Source organism: Apteryx mantelli, chromosome 14 (assembly GCF_036417845.1).
Source record: "Apteryx mantelli isolate bAptMan1 chromosome 14, bAptMan1.hap1, whole genome shotgun sequence".
Lineage (NCBI taxonomy): Eukaryota > Metazoa > Chordata > Aves > Apterygiformes > Apterygidae > Apteryx > Apteryx mantelli.
In genome coordinates, this window is record NC_089991.1 from 2,053,761 (window position 1) to 2,071,063 (window position 17,303).

The window sequence follows — 17,303 nt, forward strand, 5'->3', positions numbered from 1 at the left end:
GTTATGACTAGAGAGTTGGATTTTCAGAGTTGGGAGAGAAAGCTTTAAACACACAGCGGCTAGATTTTTGGAACTTCACTGAGCAGTGGTAACCTTGACTTAATTGTGAATGTTTTGCTCTTCTGTTTTTGGTCAGTCTTCGGTGCCAGTCTCTTCTATACCTAAGGCTTTTCAAACTGAAGAAGGAAAGTGCATTGAAATATTCTAAAACTCTGACTGAACATCTTAAGGTAATTGCATATATATATATTCTTATAATATTAAAAACTATTAAAGTTGAAGCTCCACATCACTCAGAATTCCTTTATCCAATTTTCACACTGCTGCATATGAACTTCTGGTATCTACCCCATTTGAAACTGGGACCTTGAAAGTTTGCTCAAGTTGAGTAGTTTAAAGCTGGGAAGAGACAGCATGACTAGTGTCGTAACCCTGCCGGTCCTAGCACAATAGCTCTGCATTCATTATTTGATCTAGCTTTTGCCTGCCTTAATAAATGAGTAACTTGGTAGGCTTGAAGGGGAATTAAAAACACTTTTCTTGCTGCAGGTATAACAAAGCTGAACCTTTACTTTCTTGTTTAAGCTTAAGGGAATTCAGTGTCTAGGGGTACTTTACGTGCAGCTGTCCAACCTTTGCAAAAGCCGGCATCAGAGTCAACTTCTAATTCACAACCATATTGGTCTTTCTGAATTTTTCTTGTTTGCAGTGGGCCATTCAAATTTATTTTTGTGAATTTATCTAAATTCCTCTACAACTGATTTAAAAGTGCTCTCAGGGAAAGGAGACCAAGAGACCTTCTTTGAATTTATTTATTTGAATTAAGGTGTTGCAGATGAGAAAGCCAGTCATGATACTTCTGTAATGTTACTCAGTTCTGAATCTCAACTGAGACTTTCAAAGAAGCAGTTGGGAGTTGGTAGCTAATGCCATTGGGTTTCTCTGAAAATTCCAGCTCTCAGTATTGAGGGAAAACAGGCTTCTAAAATGCCTGATTCTGAGTTTCAGCAGACCCCTTTAATTGTTCAATGCCAGTGATAACAGATTTCTTCCCATTAATGGGCTGAAAAAATTAACTGTTGTCCTAAGAGACAACAGGGTCTAATGTAAATGGTTAGAACAAAGAGCTACTCTAATCCTACGCGTCTTTATTGGCCTGTTTTGTGTTGCTAAGCTAATCACTTATTCTGTGTCTTAGCTGTCATATTTTCCCAAATTAGAAAGTACTTTGATTCATATTATTCAGAATTTTGGTTATTTAAAAAAAAGAGAGAGACAAACTCATTTGTTTAGCACTACTGGTGATAACCAGTTAAATATAAACATAAATCAGGTGATGAATTTATTTTTCCCCAAACAGAATTCCTATAACAATTCTCAAGCACCATCACCTGGCATGGGAAGGTAAGTAGCAAAATCTGTTACCTATTTCTCAACTTAGTCAGCTTTCTGCATCAGCTGTGTGCCTGAGGTGGTCAAAGAGTAGCTTTGCACTCATTAGAGTGGGGGTGGTTGTTAGCTAATTCCTGGTCTAGATTTTGAGCGAGTTGTTCATGTAATGCTTCTGATAAAAGCTTTGGAGGACGGCTGTTTATGGTAGTGCTCCAAAGAGTTTGTCAGGCAACTCCTCGCTGCAAAGCAGGGCGTGCGGCATTAACACACACGTCACCTGTCTCAGTGAGTTTTGTTGTTTTATGTGCTGCTTTTTCCCCTCAGAACAGTAGATTTGTTAAGGTGCTGCAAGCTCAGATGACTGCAGGCACTTACAGGGTCGTCTGTTCCATAGGATAGCAATTTACTTCCGCTATTTAAAATGTGAGACTAGACCTTTGATAGGTTAGTCTATCAAACTTCAGAATTCTAGGAGATGATTTCAGATTTCTCCTATGTTATCGAAAAGTGAAATATTATGGCAGTGTAGTTAGAATTTAGTTGTGATTTGTGTTTTTCTTCTATTATTATTTAAGATTTAATTTAATTAAACAATGAATTTAAAATTGTGTTTAATTAAAAGGTGAAGAGGTTTGGTGGTGAGGTTTGGTTACGAGGTCAAAGCACAACGGCGGGAGGATCCTTAGCAGTTAAAGCTCATGCGTTTCATTTGTTGCAGGGCAAATCCTGACTTCTTGTTGCGTAAAGTGGGAATGGTTTAGCATTTCACGTTCCGAGATGTGGAGATTGAGGTCTTAAAGAGTATTGATCTTACAGCATGATACAGCTGAAGTACATAAGCACACGTTTTACAAATTTCAATGCTTTTCTTTCAATAAGCAGCAAGCCTGTTGGTATGCCGTCTCCAGTGTCTCCAAAGCTGTCTCCAGGGAATTCAGGAAATTACTCTTCCGGGGCAGCCAACCCTTCAGGGAGTGGGTCTTCGGTGATGATCCCCCAGAGGATCCATCAGATGGCAGCCAGCTATGTCCAAGTTACGTCCAACTTCCTCTACGCCACTGAAATCTGGGACCAAGCCGAACAGCTGTCTAAAGAACAGAAAGGTAAGGTTTGGCACAGGCAGGTTATAAAATCAGGCGTACCAAATTGTACCGAAATGCTGCTGGTTTTGAATTTTGGAAGGACAGTTAAGAGTGCACAGGATGCTTAAGTGGGTGCTCTGCAAAGGAAAGCTGGAAGTTATGCCTTCATTTACGGTGACAACCTGGGCTCATTGTCTTGGTCACTAAGGTGGTGGTGGAGATGCAATGTTTCCTTACTGGTTATGCATGAAGAAAACTTTGTTACGTTTCCTGCAAGTTGTTCAGTATACTAGGATGAACTCAGTACACTTCCGTTTCCGAAATTCTTATTTTAAGGGAATATGCATGTTTGAGAGAGAATGCCAAGAAGACTTCACAACAGTATAACCTTAGTCTAATTATTATTATCAACTAGCCTGCTGCAAAAGGATAATAATGTCAACTAGAAAGAACCTTTATATATATATTTTACTATTATTATTATTATTCCATCATTCTGCCATCATGCATTTCTTCCATTTGTCTTAACCTGAAAGATTCGTGCTGAAAAGACTGGGATTTTCTAGCATGGTATTTTCAGCAGAGCAGACAATGTGAAAGAACGTGTGCAGAGTTTAATCTGTGTTTTTGTTATTTTAGAGTTCTTTGCTGAACTGGATAAAGTTATGGGCCCTCTGGTTTTTAATTCAAGCATCATGACAGACCTAGTGCGTTACACCCGTCAGGGATTACACTGGTTGCGCCTGGATGCCAAGTGATATTCTGAACTGAAGGAATGGAAAATAGAACATGTTTTTCTCGCTGCCTCTGATTTATCTCCACAACACTGTGTCATGTCAATAAGGAAGACTGCCATAACACATTGCTTAGTTGACACTAAGAGCAAGGAATGCTTTCGCGTCTCCCATCCTCATTTGTTTTGTGTTTTAATCCCAAATCATCTGGTTAATGGACTTCTTCAGTATTCCCGTTTTAAGTTATTTAAATATTTTAAAATTTGCTACATATAAAAGATGTAGTTTTGTTGATCTATCATGGATAGATCATTGGAATTCCAGTCATAATACATAACTAGTCAGTTTAAATCCTATTTATTTTAATTCTTTTTTTAATTTTGAAAAGCCCAATTTGGGGCAGTTTTAGCTATTTTTTCACTGAATTTACCCTTTCAAGTACTTAGCAGAAATTAAATGTAGACACTTTATTTAAGTACTTTGTGAGCTTTGTTACTCTGTAATGTCTTGTGGTAGAGCCTGTACAAGAAAATAGGGTTGATAGGTTCTCAAGCGTAGGGACACCATACTTCTCATGCCTAATGCCTACGAGTCAACTAATAAATGACAACTACAGATTTATTATTGCAGAATTTGTACTAAATAGAAAAGTTCCAGATATTCTTCTACGTATTAAGATACTTCATTTAAATGAATTATAAAGAAATTTATATGGAAAAATATTTAATTGGATCTGACTTGGGTTGTTTTCAAGGCAGTTTCAAAACATCAGTTAACACTATAACAATCACAAAACATTACAGTAATTTGCATTTAATGTATTATCAAAGTAATGGTGTAGGAATGGACTGCAGTCTGAGCGGTGCGGTGCATACAGGAAAGGTTTCTGAAACGGACAATCTTGTGCTTTTTTGTATCTCTTCATTTAAAATAAGTTTTGTTTCCTTGCTTGTCATTATTTTGATACTTACAAAATCAGTCAACTTTATGGTTAAAAAACCAACAGCAGTTGAATTCCTACCAGAACTGTTCTTTGTATCTTTTGCATTGACTGAGAAACCAGGAATCTTGAGTAGAAACCGAGGTCCATTTTTTCCTTTCGGGTCTGATAGTTAATGGACACTACAGCTTGACAGTGCAACAGCCATCGTGGGGTGGGGAGCACACCTGCTATTACAGGGAAGTTGTCTGACCGTTCTGGTGCAGAACGGAATGGATTTACAACTTGCATTTACCCCATGTTAATGAAGGTCCCGTTAATGTTTGATACGTTTGGCGGAGCAGAATATTCCCCTTAGAGGAAGCGGCTTGGTGCAACAGAAGCGGTTTGTGGAGTTGCAGCTGACTGCTCTGAAAATGTGCAAACCAAAGTACCTTTCCACATAAGGTGCTTGTCTGAGTAAAAGGTTTAAAATGCTACTGCTTTCAGTATTGCTTAGTGCCCCTAACATGTCTGGTGTGCCTTATGCCTTACTTTTAGATGAAGATTTTATGAACTGTTTACAAGATGTTTTACAGCAGGACCAGGTATACTGTATGCAGTGGTCTTCTGCAGTACTTTGGTAAAATTCCATTTCCTTTTCAAAAGTACTAGCGTCTGTCAAACGAGCTGACTCCTATTGCAGTGATCTCCTTCTGAAGAGTCAAACTCTGAACACGTTCGAGTGAGATTGTGGAATGCTGCTTTGTTTTATCTCCCATTTAACCCTTTATTCTGTACCAGATATGAACGTGCATGTTCAGGAAAATTATTGCACTAAATTTTTTGTGTAGTTGTAGTTAAGTGCCAAAATGATGGCGACCTCGAAAGAAGGAATAGAATTCTACGCTCCTTAGTACTGCAGTATGTCCTATGGGCTTTAAGAGTTTAGGAGTTTTGCAAATTAGTAACCTACTAAAAGGTAGCTGCATATTCGTAGAGCTTCCTTTGCGTTCCAACTTGTTTTGTACTTCCAGAAAAGCTTTGCTACGTACAAATTGATACATAGTTAACAGACCTGTGACTTTTTTCATTATAGCCGAACTTACTTTACTGTTCAGGTCTGCCGGAGCATCCTTTCTAGTGAATCACTGTGCAAGATCACGTTTCTTTTAGTGTTTGCTGTTCAAGACAGAACTCTGTACCCTCGAACTCTGCATCTTGGTTAATGGGACACTGTCAACTATTTTTTCTTTAATACTCTAAAGTGCCTAGCACACTTTTGACGCTATGTAAAAATACCTTCTTAGAAGTTGCATTCATAGTTTATTTTTTGTGTAGTGCTGCACTAGCCAGCATGGCTGTTTTTTGGCTTGCTCCTTTGTGCACAGGTACCATTGCTGTAAGCAGGAATGGTCTCATCTCTGGGAATTTTTTTTCCTTAACTAGAGTCCCACAAATACCTTTTGGTGTCATACAAAATTGGTCTCTTAAAAATGTATCGCTTATCCCTAGATCAGAGGATCTTAAAAAATTGTCTTCAGGTGACCAGAAGACTTCTAACAGTCTAAAACCATGGACCTGAACTGGTTGAAAGTGTCCCACCTAAACAGTATACTCTATAATAAAATATCCTCTAGAGTGCTGTCCCAGGTTTCCTATCTGCGTGGGAGATATGCGGTGGTCTTTCTAATTGAAAATAAATGCCTTACTCATCTGTGGCTATTTCAAACAGAAAAACTTAAATTGGACAGTTCCAAAGCATATCTAACTTGGGATTTACCGCTGTTACGGAGAGAAAAGTTATGTACTTTGTCAGATTTCATAGCTGAAACAAAATGCAGACACTCAGAAAGCCTCCATCCCTCTGTCGAGACGCAGGCTAACGGTCTAAACCTGCCTTTCTTACGTCTGAACAGCAGCAGTGGAAGCGGCAGCGTGTCGCTTGAGCGCTAACGCGAGCCGCGTGAGTGACTCGCGATGAGGGAATCCCGAACTCCTGGCTTCCTAAACGATTCCCTAGGTGTTTGTATGTGAAATACATATCAGCGTTGTGATTTTAATTCCCTCACTGAATGCAGCCCCAGTTGGTGAATCTTAAAAATGGCTTAATCAGACTAGGCTTGCTCAGATATCAATATTATTCGATTTTGCTGTCAAACTTGCGGGTTCCTAGGTGATAAGGTGCAACCATTTATAATTATAAGCAAATCTTCAGGACACCAGAGTAAAACAGCCCAAGACTTTTATTTTGATTTGAAACTATTAGCCATAAAGCAGAGCATATGGATGGCTCTTCTTGGCTTTTGACGGCAGTATGCAATTTGTATTGTATATGTCTTTTAATATATATGTATATATATATGAACTCAGTCTGTCCAAAGTATATGTTATACTTGTTTTTAGATTATGGTGCAACTGACTATATTGATATATTATTTATTGAGTGCTGAATCACCATCTTATTGGTGATAGATCTTGCGTATTATACAGGAGTGCAATGTATATTCCTTTAGATTGCTGAGGCTTGATTGCTGTGCTAACAAAAAATGCCCTGAAATGTATTTATGAATGGCCCCGACATACAGAGAGTCAGTACTTTATGAGAATAATGTAGTGCTTGCCTGGGGCAAGTAAAATAAAGCCGTAGGCAGATAATTATGTAGTTTGCCAAAATGGGAAACTAGTGGAAAGAGAGACTACCTTTGCTGTATTTAATATTTCATTTACCTAACAGATATTTACTGTCACTGCAGTGTTTATATTAAGGCAGATACAAAAGGGCCTGAGCAAGTCAAGTTTGAATTACCCATTGGGGAGTAAGCAACTTCCAAATTGTTAGATTCCTGACAAATATTTTGGTCAGGGTTTAAAATTGCTTTGTCTAATGAATCAGTGTTATGGAAAACTGTGTATTTCCAAGCAACAAAGTTAATGCTAGATATCTTTAAATATAAAGAGTAGCCAAAGCTTTCGCTAGCCAACTCAGACAAATACAGACCTATTCCAGGAGACGCATTTCCCAAGCACGGAAGTTTTGTAAGCTCAAACAATCAGGGAATCATGTTGTATGTCGAACTCCATTAGTTTTGAAGGAATTGGTCTCTGATGCCATTTGAATATAGCAGTGTTGGGGGGGGGGCAGGGAGGGGAGGGTTAGCTATAAAGTAAATCAGTTCTTGCCTCGGCGTGAGCGCGGCGGAGCAGCAGCTCTGCTCTCTGCCGATGCTCAGCCGAGTTTCCACCGAACACACTATACTGAGCAATCTGAAATGCTGTGTCGCAGCATGGAGTTTATATAGGCTATCTTTATGTAAATGCTTTACCTATTTTAATTTCACCTGGAAACGTAATAGAAATGTATCCATTCCTGTTGTAACTGTCCACATTTGCTAACGGAGCTGATACGGGCAAACCGGAATGCAGTGTTCCCGCGCTTCAGTTTTTATATGCAACCCGAAGACGTGAGACCGTTGGGTGCGCAGTACTTCTGCAGCCTCTGGTTTTGGCTGCGTTGGCATTATACATCTGAAAACTCAACTCTAAGGACCAGGCATGACTTTTGCAAGCACAGTTACTGACATTTGTATCTGGTCCCCCTTTTAAATTGTTTTAAGAAATTTTGTATATGGAGGATAAAGTGCTTATATATTTATTAAAAATCCTTTATCTTATTTGAAATTATTATTTGGTGAAGAAGGGTTTTTCTTTTGGGGAGGGTTTGGGGGTGGGGGAAGGTAACTTTTAAGCTGTCACTTATAAATGAAGCCCTTATTAATCATACAGAAAGGTACTGTTAGTAACTAATGGGATGTCTCTGTTTATGCTTTGTACATGACAAGTCCATGTGTTACATTTTGTTTCTATCAAAATATTTAGGCATCTGTCTTCAACCAAAACCTAAAAAAAAAAACTGTGATTTTATTTGTTGCAATACATTTGAAATTTCAAAGGGTACTTTGGGGCTCCAAATTAGGATTTCTAAGTCAGTATGTGCATTTCACGTAATAAAGCTGTTAATGGTGAGCAAAGTATTATATACTAACTAGATTTTTTCCACATCTGTATAGTATATTCTATGTATTTTGTGGTATTGAGATTATAGAAAGTTTAGTGTCTGAAACATGCGTTTAATGTGTATTTTTAAACAAATTTATGGCAATTAAAATATTTGGAGAAAAGGGTATCACATTTCAATTTGTAAAGATCTTTTTAACTACTGTGTCATTAAAATGCTTTGTACAATGCAAAACTGTAACTGGAGAAACTAAGTTTAATAAATATCAAATAGATTTTCTGTATTAAATTTTAAAAACACTGTGCTTGTATCTCTCAGATGGGCTTTTTCCTCAGTGGTATTACATTTTAAGCAGACTTTTTGGGTCCTAATACTCTATGTATGACAAAGAAAAACAGCATTTGTATTCAGGTGTCCCAGACCTGTTCATATTTGCCAGTCTAAAGCGGCTCTGTTTCTGTCAGTCCTCCTAGTTAACGTGCCTCTCATCAGAATCAGATTTTGATCAAATTGTTTTAAAATAATAAGCATTTCAGTGAAAAAAGTCACTGTATGAATTTTCTTTAAGCAAATTTGAGTAGAAGTATTTAAAAAGTAATTAAATATTTTTTTCCTTCCCCGTTTCACCTGATATATTTGGAATAGTGAAAGCGCTGCCAGTATTGTTTTCGGGTTGCTCCCTCCTCCCTTTCCTGGAGGCCTTTATTTGAAGTCCTGCTAAGATCTCAGCTGCGGGAGCTGAAAGGCAGTGAGATGGAGGCAGGATCTGCCTCCTGCACCTGCCAGGTTGAGGGACAAATGGCTGAAGTCCAGTTTGCAGTCGGCACTTCTATTCGGAACGTCTCGTGTGTGCTCACATGCGCTTTGCTAACAGGACGCAAGGAAAACCGAGGTTATTTGCAGAATATAAATTTTTAATTCACACTTAAAAAAATATATATATATATATGAACAATTACAAAAACAAAACAAACATGAGATGCAGAGTCCTTTTATTGAGCTTGGCAAAAGAGTCACCCTGAAGCGGGTGCTGCAGGGGTGCAGTGCGAGTTAGCACATGCTCTCAAGCTGCTTTTGAAGTCCTTTTATCAGTTCATATCACAGTGTTAAATATTTTTAATTGGTTGATTGGGTGTCCTAGCTTTTGAACAGTCAATAATAAATATTTCACGAGTCGAGCGCAGCAGTGTCAGCGGTAACAGTGACAGATGTTCTTCGTAGCGACAGGTCACTCGTGGGCTGTCTTAAGGAAACAGCGGTTCTTCCTGGAAAAGGAAACGGCATCAGGCACCGCAGGCGCAGCCCGGCAGTAGCGTAGGGCTCAGACAGCTGTATATACGCTTATCAGTGCACATCTTAGCCAGCTGTTACGGCAGAGCTCATGGCTCATGTAGCAGCGCACACTGTATTCAGCTCCTCTTAACTTGGTTCAGTTTGTCTTGATTCCTTTTACGTCCTTGCATAGGAACTCCAAAATCCGCGTGACCCGGGGCTCTATAGCCAGGCTCTGTCGTACAACTTATGCGCAATGGAAGTCCCTTTCTGTCTCTTACAACTGTTGTTACAGTTCACTCGGGTTAATCAGCAGGCAAAATGATGTCTCTGCATGTAAAATAGCAACTTAACTGCCATTTTCTGTTATTTGTAAATATAATAGGAAATGGTATGTATTCTACCCTTTTTCCATTTGCTTTCTGGTATGAATACAGCAGGTGCCACACAAATCAGCTTTCAGGCACTAAGTAGTAATTTGGTTAACTGATCACTTTTATTTATACCTAGCTGGACGATTTGCTTGTCTAATGTCCATGAGGACTGATGAATATTTGATTTTTTTATTTTAGTGCTCTCAAACTATGAATTTAAGTAATCACCTAAAGTGATTACTTTAGGGTGAGATACTGCTTTTAAATAATACATGCTTTAAAATGAGCAGTGTTGGCTTTAAGAAGGATTAACTTTAAGGCTTCTAAGTGGTTACTTAAAAGCTGTCTAGAATCCTGTGTTCTCTTTTGAAAAGATAACTTATTTGGGGTCGCAATGGAAAGGACTGAGGCTGGTAGTCGAGAGCACTTGGACTCTGTTCTTTGCACTGTTTGCATTGCTTGCAAAAGAGGTCTAAATTTGTTGCTCCATCCCTCCTCCAGATATCTTTCTCCAGAACAGAATTAGTTCCATATCTGTATTTTCCTGACGCTGGGTGTCAGGAAAAGGGCACTTCCTCCACATAATACAGTACTGAGTGTCCCAGGCCTTAACACCGGTGAGGATTAGTGAAGTTACCTGCAGAGCATTGTAATGCACTCGCTGTTATCCCTGCATGAGGCACCGACAGGTCTTAGCGTGACTCCTCTCCAGAAGGGCGTCATGCGCCGCTGTCGCGTGAGCTGAGGCTGCGGCTGGCGCAAGGAAGCGCAGTGGGTCTGAAATGGAGTCGAAGTGCAACAGTCAGGAATGTGCAGCAGCTGTCGGCGATTCATTCATTCTCCTGCTGAGCTCAGTAGTCTTAAAATTTCTCAGCAAAGAACTTTAAATCTTTCTCCTTGTTCTCGGATCATAGCATTCCTTGTTAAAGTATAATTGCTTGCATTCTAACCCTAAAGAAATACAAGTTAAACATCAAAATTAACTAATTTTTTTTAGCCTTCTTGGAAGGCAAGGCACCATTACTTGCTGAATTATGTCTCAGAGTAGCCCAGTGTTCACTAGGCACTTACTCTCCTTCTTCGGGACTGCTGGCTCTTGTGAAAGAGCTCTGCTGTCACCTCTAACTCCTGCCAGTTGGTTTTCTTTGTGAAAATCGTAACACCTTTTATTAACTGCCTGACCATTTAAATTAGCACTTTAAAAAGTTATCTCCACTTACCTGGCTGAGCAGCAGTGAACAGAGTAAAAAGACGGCCATGGCTTTCAAACACTGCATCGTCACAATATGGGCTGCTGCTTCGAGCATAGGACCAGTCTTGGGTGGAAGAGGTCCTGAATAGAACGTCTGAGCTTCAGCTCGATTTTTATAGACTTCATTCTCTTATCGTTGCATCAGCTGTCAGTCATCACAGGGACAAAGTTCATTTCAGAGCAAGGGAGAATTACCAAGTTAGCATCTACTGAAGCGATCTGGTTCAAGGCCTATCTAGCTAGCTAATGATTTACTTTCCTCCTGCTTGTACTTTGTCTGCTCAGCTAACCAGAGGTGCCAACTGTTCCTTTTTTAAAACCTAACGTTACCTGAACTCCATTGTGTATTTGCATGCAAAAGGGCAGGTGGCCCAAAGTATTATGGTAAAGATCAAAAGCCATAACCTTATTTAACTTCTATGACATTTGCAGTATATGCAGCTTTGAGTTTGTCAGCTGGGGGAAAATATTGCCCTATTAGGTTTATTTTGTGCAGAGAACTGCATACTTTTCGTTCTGCTCCTCAATCTTGGTGCTTTAAAGAATCACGAGCAAGTTATTTAACCTTACTTTCCACAGACAGAGCAGTTAAAAAGTAGATACAATACTTTACAGATGGTTTTTGGAAATTATGTTGTACATCATAAATAATAGCCCTCTTCTTCCAAGGATCCTAACTTGTAGCTAGAGATGATAAACTCTAGCTAATCCCAAAGTCAGTAGAGGAGACTGCTGCAAGGATTTTCTGGAGTAAGTTGAGTTGTTCCGTGTGGCAGGACTAGGGCTTCTTTACAGGAGCCGTCTCGGGTGTAGTCTGCCGGTGTCTCTTGCCGCTCGGCTCACGATTAGTCTTCTGGAAGGAGCCAGCAACAACTCCCATTGAGTGGACAGGCAGTTTGTAATTAAGAGGAGTCTTAAACTTTTCTAGGTTGAAAAGATAAGAGATTGCAGCAGTCTAGGGAAAAAGAAGCTAAAATGAACTTTCTATTACTTCTTATCTCATCTAAAATTCTCTCATCTTAGAAACATAAGGGCAAGCGTGAGAAGCGTATATCTAAGATCAGTAGCCTGTAAATGCATTCCTTGCTTGTACGCGCTGCTCCTCCTCGTCTGTGCTGTCTGACTCCCCAGTGCAGCCCTGAGGCTGCATCTCTCCAGTGAAAGGTTGTCGGGACTGCGGAAAGTAACATCATAAGGAGAATATCCGTTATTCCTGTCGAGTACTACATGTGGCTTGCAGAGCACGCTTTCAGTTCCTTCAGGTAGAAGGCTACCGTATAAAATAATAAACTATGATTTAGCTAAACTGTAAGTACAGATCTGGATATGAGAAGCTACAATTTTCTGTGATTGCTTAATAAGGACGCATAAGTGCCAGCGTGGAAGACAAGTTACTTAGATTAAGATAATGCTATGTTGTCAGATTTCCTGCCTACCAGATGATTACCCCTTAGCCCAAATTTCACTGGGATTAAATAGAAACCCTTTGCAGCGTATTGTCTATGACACACTATTGGAATATTTGTTCCTTTCCTTGGGTTTGTCCTATATTCTTTCCTCTCTCCCCTTTGTCTTATTTCCCGTGAACAAGAATCAAAACCCTTCTGTATTTCCCATTCCTGGGTCTTATGCAGGGAAGAAAATGAGATAGTAAATCATGGCAGTTCAAATAGCTGAACTTGAAAGTTTCTTTTGCAGTTGGCTGTGAATTTTTCAGTTGTTTATCCCATTTCCTTCTGTGCATGCATCTAAGTTCTAATTTCTGCAATTTCCACTAGGCACTACAATAGAACAGAGATAGGAAAACAAGAGGCAACGGTAGTCTTGACTTCACCGGGGGAGGGTTTGAAATGGCAGCTGTATTCTCAGTTCTGACAGCAGTGCCCTCTGAGAGTCGTTTCTCAAGGGTTGGGGGGTTTTTGGCTAGGTAATACTAGTGCTTTGTGAAGGTGTGGCAAAAGCAAAGTTTTGTTTCTGGGAAAATCTGGCCTTCTAGGTTACTAATAGCATCAGTTTACAGTTGCACATCCCCCTCAGGAAACTAGTTTCTAGGCGAGGAAGCAGCAGTCTGTTTACTCTGTGCAAGAAAGTAAAAAGCTCTAATTATGCTTTGTTTCCATGTGTGCAAATCCAGCAGTCTGGTTGTCTTATTATTTGCAAACCGCGTCAAAAGCAACAGCAAAGATGCAGCTTCTGAAAATTTTGCAGCAAGAAGTTGTTCTTTCTGTTGTCACCTTAGCATTTGCCAAAGGGAGAACAGAAATGAGATGACTGAAAAAATTTTGAACACATTGTTCAGATTCTAAAATACTCACCAGTCAATCTCGCAAATAATGCATGTCCAGCAGGAGCCATTGCTGCTAACATTTAGAGAAATTCCAGGTTTTGCATCCCGCTCCCTGCCTACAGGCAGGTCCGGAGCTGGCAGTAGTGCCACCTCAGCGGGATTGCGACACTGCCTGCAGGAGCCAGGCAGGGAGCAGGCCCACCCTGCCTGCTGCCTCGCTCGCCGCCACGATTGCCCCGGGCTGGGACGGACGGCTAGTGCCTGGGACAGCCGGGCTGCTGCTGGAGCGCTGCCTGGGCTGCCCTGCCGCAGGGGAACTGCCACCGCTCTCAGCCCATCTGAACGTGCCCCGTTGTTTACGCAGGTCTAGCAGCTGGTTCATGGATAGTTCAGCTGTCTGCGCGCAGGGGCAGAGACCTCGTACGAAAGCCTGGGATGAGCTGCTCGCTTGCAACAGAATTGCTGAGAAGAAAAGCATTTAAAAAAGTATTTACTGAAGCTGCCACCATAACAGTTTGCACTTGCTGTCATCTAGGCTCCACAGCAGCTTCTGTAGCTGCTTATTATGCTGATATTAGGATTCAGTAAGAGTTTTGAACTAAGCAGGTCTCTAGACATCTTTGCCAACTCATGCTTGTAATAGCCAATTTAATACTCCCTTCTTGCTTAAGCTGCCAAGAAAACACTCAAATTTAACTCAAGCTTGCTGGTATAGAATATCTTCTGGCACCACTTGCAGCACTGGATGTCTGTTACATTACTGCTGTTTTTATGCTAACCTCCCACAGCACTTAAACACAAAAGCAGCAGAACAGCCATAGGGCTGCATTTAGATCAGGCTTTTCAGGCACTATATGCTTTTTATACATATGCATCCAAAAGCATTCGAATGCAAGATTTCCACACACCCCTCCCACCTTCCTGCAGCCAGAAGCCAAGAGTCTTTGTCTGCCTGACAGCCCCACGAGCCCATGGAGAAATTAGCACAGAAAACCTTCACTCCCTCTCAGCAGATAAGATAGGCCCCGTGCAAATCTCCAATACCAGCTGGGGACTAGCATGACAAGGAGATAAACATGTTACTTTGCTTGATGCAAGAGCTTAAAATAGTCAGCTCAAGACAGAAAGGAAAAAAAAAGATAAAAGAGCTAGCCCAAAGTTCTGGACTTTTGAACAGCAAAGCTTTTTTATGTATTTAGAGCCACTGGTTGAATTTCCTAGTCACATATTTCAAAACAAAAAAACCCCAACACTAATACTAGTTTGGTTACTGGAAAGCTCATCTGGCAAAAGGAAAACTTACTGAAAATAATCATTTTACACAAAGTTATTTAAATCATTTTCAGATGCTAGAACAACCAATTCTCCTGGTAGTTTTCAAGAATAAACTTCTAATCCAGCTTGTTAACACCACTCAGACATTAGAATTGCAGTTAGCATCTGATCAACATTAATAAATACACTAACCAAGTAACTGTAGAGAGGGTCAAAGTCTGCTTTCAATTCTGAGCCATCAGCCAGCTTGTGCTATTCTTGGTCAATATCAGATAGACTATTTGTTTTTCTCAGAGATCAAGGCTAGAATATGTCCTATTTCAAGCAAAGAGGAAAAAGAAGTGATCAGCGATGGAATGATAATGGGCTCAATGAGCTTATCACTGAACTGTTACTTCAAATCATCTAGAGCTAAAGACAGCCCTCGCTACACTAATTATACTGAGAAACATTTCAAAGAAGCAGGAGCCAAAAAGGCTGGGAATGCTCTAAAATAAAAGGTTTGAACATACAGAATTTTAGTCCAGGTATCATTCTGTACAGAGTGAACCAGACCGACGTTTGATGCCACTCACCTTAAACATTTCAAGACACTAATTGCACACAAAGTTGGAGGATAGAGTTAAAGTTTATTAGACAAGACTTATCTCCCTGTTAATAACTTTTTCAGTCATGTGAATGCACTTCGTAACAAGAACGAGGCAACATCTCCATAATAACTTGTTTACTGGTCGTTTTCATAGTCAGCAGGGTTCTTCCTCTTCAGTCTCTCAAACTCTTGCGTCCCCCAGGAGTAAAGGAGATAGGCTCCCACAAAGGCTGAAAAGAAAAGAAAAATTAGAAGTTGCACTGCACTAACCACACAAGTGGCCTGAATTAGTGAGCTTATGCCCCTTTTGGGACACACGGGAGAGCGAACACTATGCAAGGCCGCTGTGCTCCTGCCGATGACCCTGGGTGTCCTTGGAAGCTCCCCGGCGTCCTTGGAAGCCACGGCTGCTCTGCCAGCCCGTGCTGTCTCCTGTGCCCCGAAACAGTGGGGCCCCGGGAAACGGGGGGCTCACCCGAGCCCGAGCCGGCTCCTGGCACCGTCCCCCCCCCCCCCCGCCAGGCCGGGCCTGAGGCAACTCCCAACACCGCCCCCTCCCTGGGCCAAGCCTGCGGCGGCTCCCGACACCGCCCCCATTCCCCCACCCCCCCGGCCAGGCCGGGCCTGAGGCGGCTCCCGACACCGCCCCCCTCCGCCAGGCCGGGCCCGAGGCGGCTCCCGACACCGCCGCGGCCGAGCCCCCGCACTCACGGGGCGCCACCTTGAAGACCTGGGAGCTGAAGCGGCGCCACACGTTGGGCAGCCCGTGCGAGAAGACGTTGGGGAAGGCGCGCTGCTCGAAGGGCGAGAGGCTGTAGGTGATGACGTGCCGCACCCGCGCCAGGTTCCCGAAGTGGATGCCCATGGCTCGGCCTCGGCACGGCCCCGCCGCCGCCGCCGCCCGCTCCGGTCACCTTGCTGCCGGCCTCACAGCGCCGCTGCCGCCGCTTCCGCCGCCGCCGCTTCCGCTTCCGGGGCGCGCGGCGGCGGCGGGCGCGCGCCACCTGCAGGGCGCCGCGAGCAGCCGTTGGCGCCGCGCGCCCGCCCCTCCCCCTCCCCCGGCCGCTGCCTCAGCGCGGGAGCCCAGCGGTCGGTCCTGAGGCAGCCGGCGCCCGTCAGGCTGTGCCTCTCTCAGACTGTGCCCCTGTCTGTCAGACTGTCCACCTATCAACCTGTCCCTGTCAGCCTGTCCCTCTGTCAGACTGTCCCTCAGCCAGCCTGTCCCCCTATCAGCCAGCTCAACCAGCAGTCTTGTCTGTCAGTCCGCAGTCAGCCAAGCCGTCAGTTCGTCCACCTGCCAGCCAGTCCATCAGTCAACCAAGCTGTCAGTCTGCCCATCCGTCAGCCAGCCGGTCCCTCTGTCAATCAGCCAAACTGTCAGTCAGTCTCTAAGTCAGCCAAACAATCGGCTCGCCAGTCGGTCAACCAAACGGTCAGGCAGCCAAAGTCTCTGTCAGTCCGCCCATCAGTCTGTCAGCCAGTCCATCCATTAGCCTCATCAGTCAGCCAAAACGCCAGTCAGCCAGTCCATCAGTTGGTCCATCCTTCCATCCGTCAGCCTCCAGTCAATCCATCCATCAGCCTGTCAGTCTGTCAGTCCATCAGTCAATCCGTAAGTCAGCCAGTTGGTAAGTCAGCCAGCCCATCCGTCAGTCTGTCCATCTGTCAGTCAGTCTGTCCATCAGCCCATCCCTCAGGACCCACCAGCCCGTCAGCCCCACTGTCCGCGCGTGGGACCGGGCCACTCTCCTCCCGTTCTCAGCGTGGGTCAGCCATGACCACGTAGTCAACCACATCACATGGTGTGGGGCCAAATGCTTTTTTTTTTTTCCCCACTCATTTTTATAGAAATCTAAATGTTTTCGAGCTTCTAGCCTATATAGTTTTCCTGCTTCAGCTGCAAGGGTGCTCCCGTGTGGTTAACACGCTTCAGAGTCAGGCGCTCTCCAAGGACATCACGCAGTCGAGGTCTGCAGCATTACACCTTTTGCTAGTTGCACTACAGACCTGCGTTTCTTTAACATTTCCACCGATGTATTGTATTTACTAACACTAAAAATAGGATGGGTTATATAAAGTTGAGGCCTATCAACTTTATGCAAAAATCAC

General features: G+C 42.6%; 3 protein-coding genes across 11 annotated transcripts in view; 1 reads left to right on the forward strand and 2 right to left on the reverse strand.

The window, feature by feature from the left end:
* Positions 1–8,449, forward strand: part of AFF4 (ALF transcription elongation factor 4) — a 58,894-nt gene extending 50,445 nt beyond the window's left edge. For 5 of the 7 annotated variants that reach the window (XM_067304978.1, XM_067304977.1, XM_067304976.1 and 2 more), the window contains 4 exons: positions 137–230; positions 1,361–1,404; positions 2,272–2,495; positions 3,114–8,449. In XM_067304978.1, the coding sequence (XP_067161079.1) occupies positions 137–230; positions 1,361–1,404; positions 2,272–2,495; positions 3,114–3,232 (481 nt within the window). In that variant the 3' untranslated portion in view covers positions 3,233–8,449. The remainder of the gene's footprint in view (positions 1–136; positions 231–1,360; positions 1,405–2,271; positions 2,496–3,113) is intronic. The other 2 variants (XM_067304979.1, XM_067304981.1) reach the window with 1 other exon arrangement.
* Positions 8,450–8,978: 529 nt separating this feature from the next.
* On the reverse strand, positions 8,979–15,218 carry LEAP2 (liver enriched antimicrobial peptide 2). 3 transcript variants are annotated; one of them, XM_067304872.1, is made up of 6 exons: positions 15,181–15,218; positions 14,798–14,920; positions 13,359–13,792; positions 11,012–12,217; positions 10,429–10,568; positions 8,979–9,410 (listed from the first exon to the last, which is right to left on the reverse strand). In XM_067304872.1, exons 4-6 carry the CDS (start codon positions 11,096–11,098, stop codon positions 9,374–9,376), a joined length of 264 nt encoding a protein of 87 aa, XP_067160973.1. In that variant the 5' UTR covers positions 11,099–12,217; positions 13,359–13,792; positions 14,798–14,920; positions 15,181–15,218; the 3' UTR covers positions 8,979–9,373. The 3 variants fall into 3 exon arrangements, with proteins under 3 accessions (XP_067160973.1, XP_067160974.1, XP_013801351.1); XM_067304873.1 differs by lacking the exon at positions 15,181–15,218 and having other exon boundaries at positions 11,012–11,967; positions 14,798–15,149; XM_013945897.2 differs by lacking the exons at positions 13,359–13,792; positions 14,798–14,920; positions 15,181–15,218 and having other exon boundaries at positions 11,012–12,509.
* UQCRQ (ubiquinol-cytochrome c reductase complex III subunit VII) lies at positions 15,215–16,160 on the reverse strand. The gene is made up of 2 exons (XM_067304874.1): positions 15,906–16,160; positions 15,215–15,424 (listed from the first exon to the last, which is right to left on the reverse strand). Exons 1-2 carry the CDS (start codon positions 16,057–16,059, stop codon positions 15,330–15,332), a joined length of 249 nt encoding a protein of 82 aa, XP_067160975.1. The 5' UTR covers positions 16,060–16,160; the 3' UTR covers positions 15,215–15,329.
* Between the last annotated feature and the right edge of the window lie 1,143 nt (positions 16,161–17,303).

What these genes read in the sequence shown, in the direction of transcription:
- LEAP2 (XM_067304872.1), bottom strand. Translation starts at nt 11,098, where the DNA reads ATGCTCGAAGCAGCAGCCCATATTGTGACGATGCAGTGTTTGAAAGCC. An exon ending in GTTCACTGCTGCTCAGCCAG is followed by an intron (nt 10,569 to 11,011) that starts GTAAGTGGAGAT and finishes ACTCCATTTCAG; the next exon opens with ACCCACTGCGCTTCCTTGCG. An exon ending in TGCATTACAATGCTCTGCAG is followed by an intron (nt 9,411 to 10,428) that starts GTAACTTCACTA and finishes TTCCTTTTCCAG; the next exon opens with GAAGAACCGCTGTTTCCTTA.
- UQCRQ (XM_067304874.1), bottom strand. Translation starts at nt 16,059, where the DNA reads ATGGGCATCCACTTCGGGAACCTGGCGCGGGTGCGGCACGTCATCACC. An exon ending in GGTCTTCAAGGTGGCGCCCC is followed by an intron (nt 15,425 to 15,905) that starts GTGAGTGCGGGG and finishes TTTTCTTTTCAG; the next exon opens with CCTTTGTGGGAGCCTATCTC.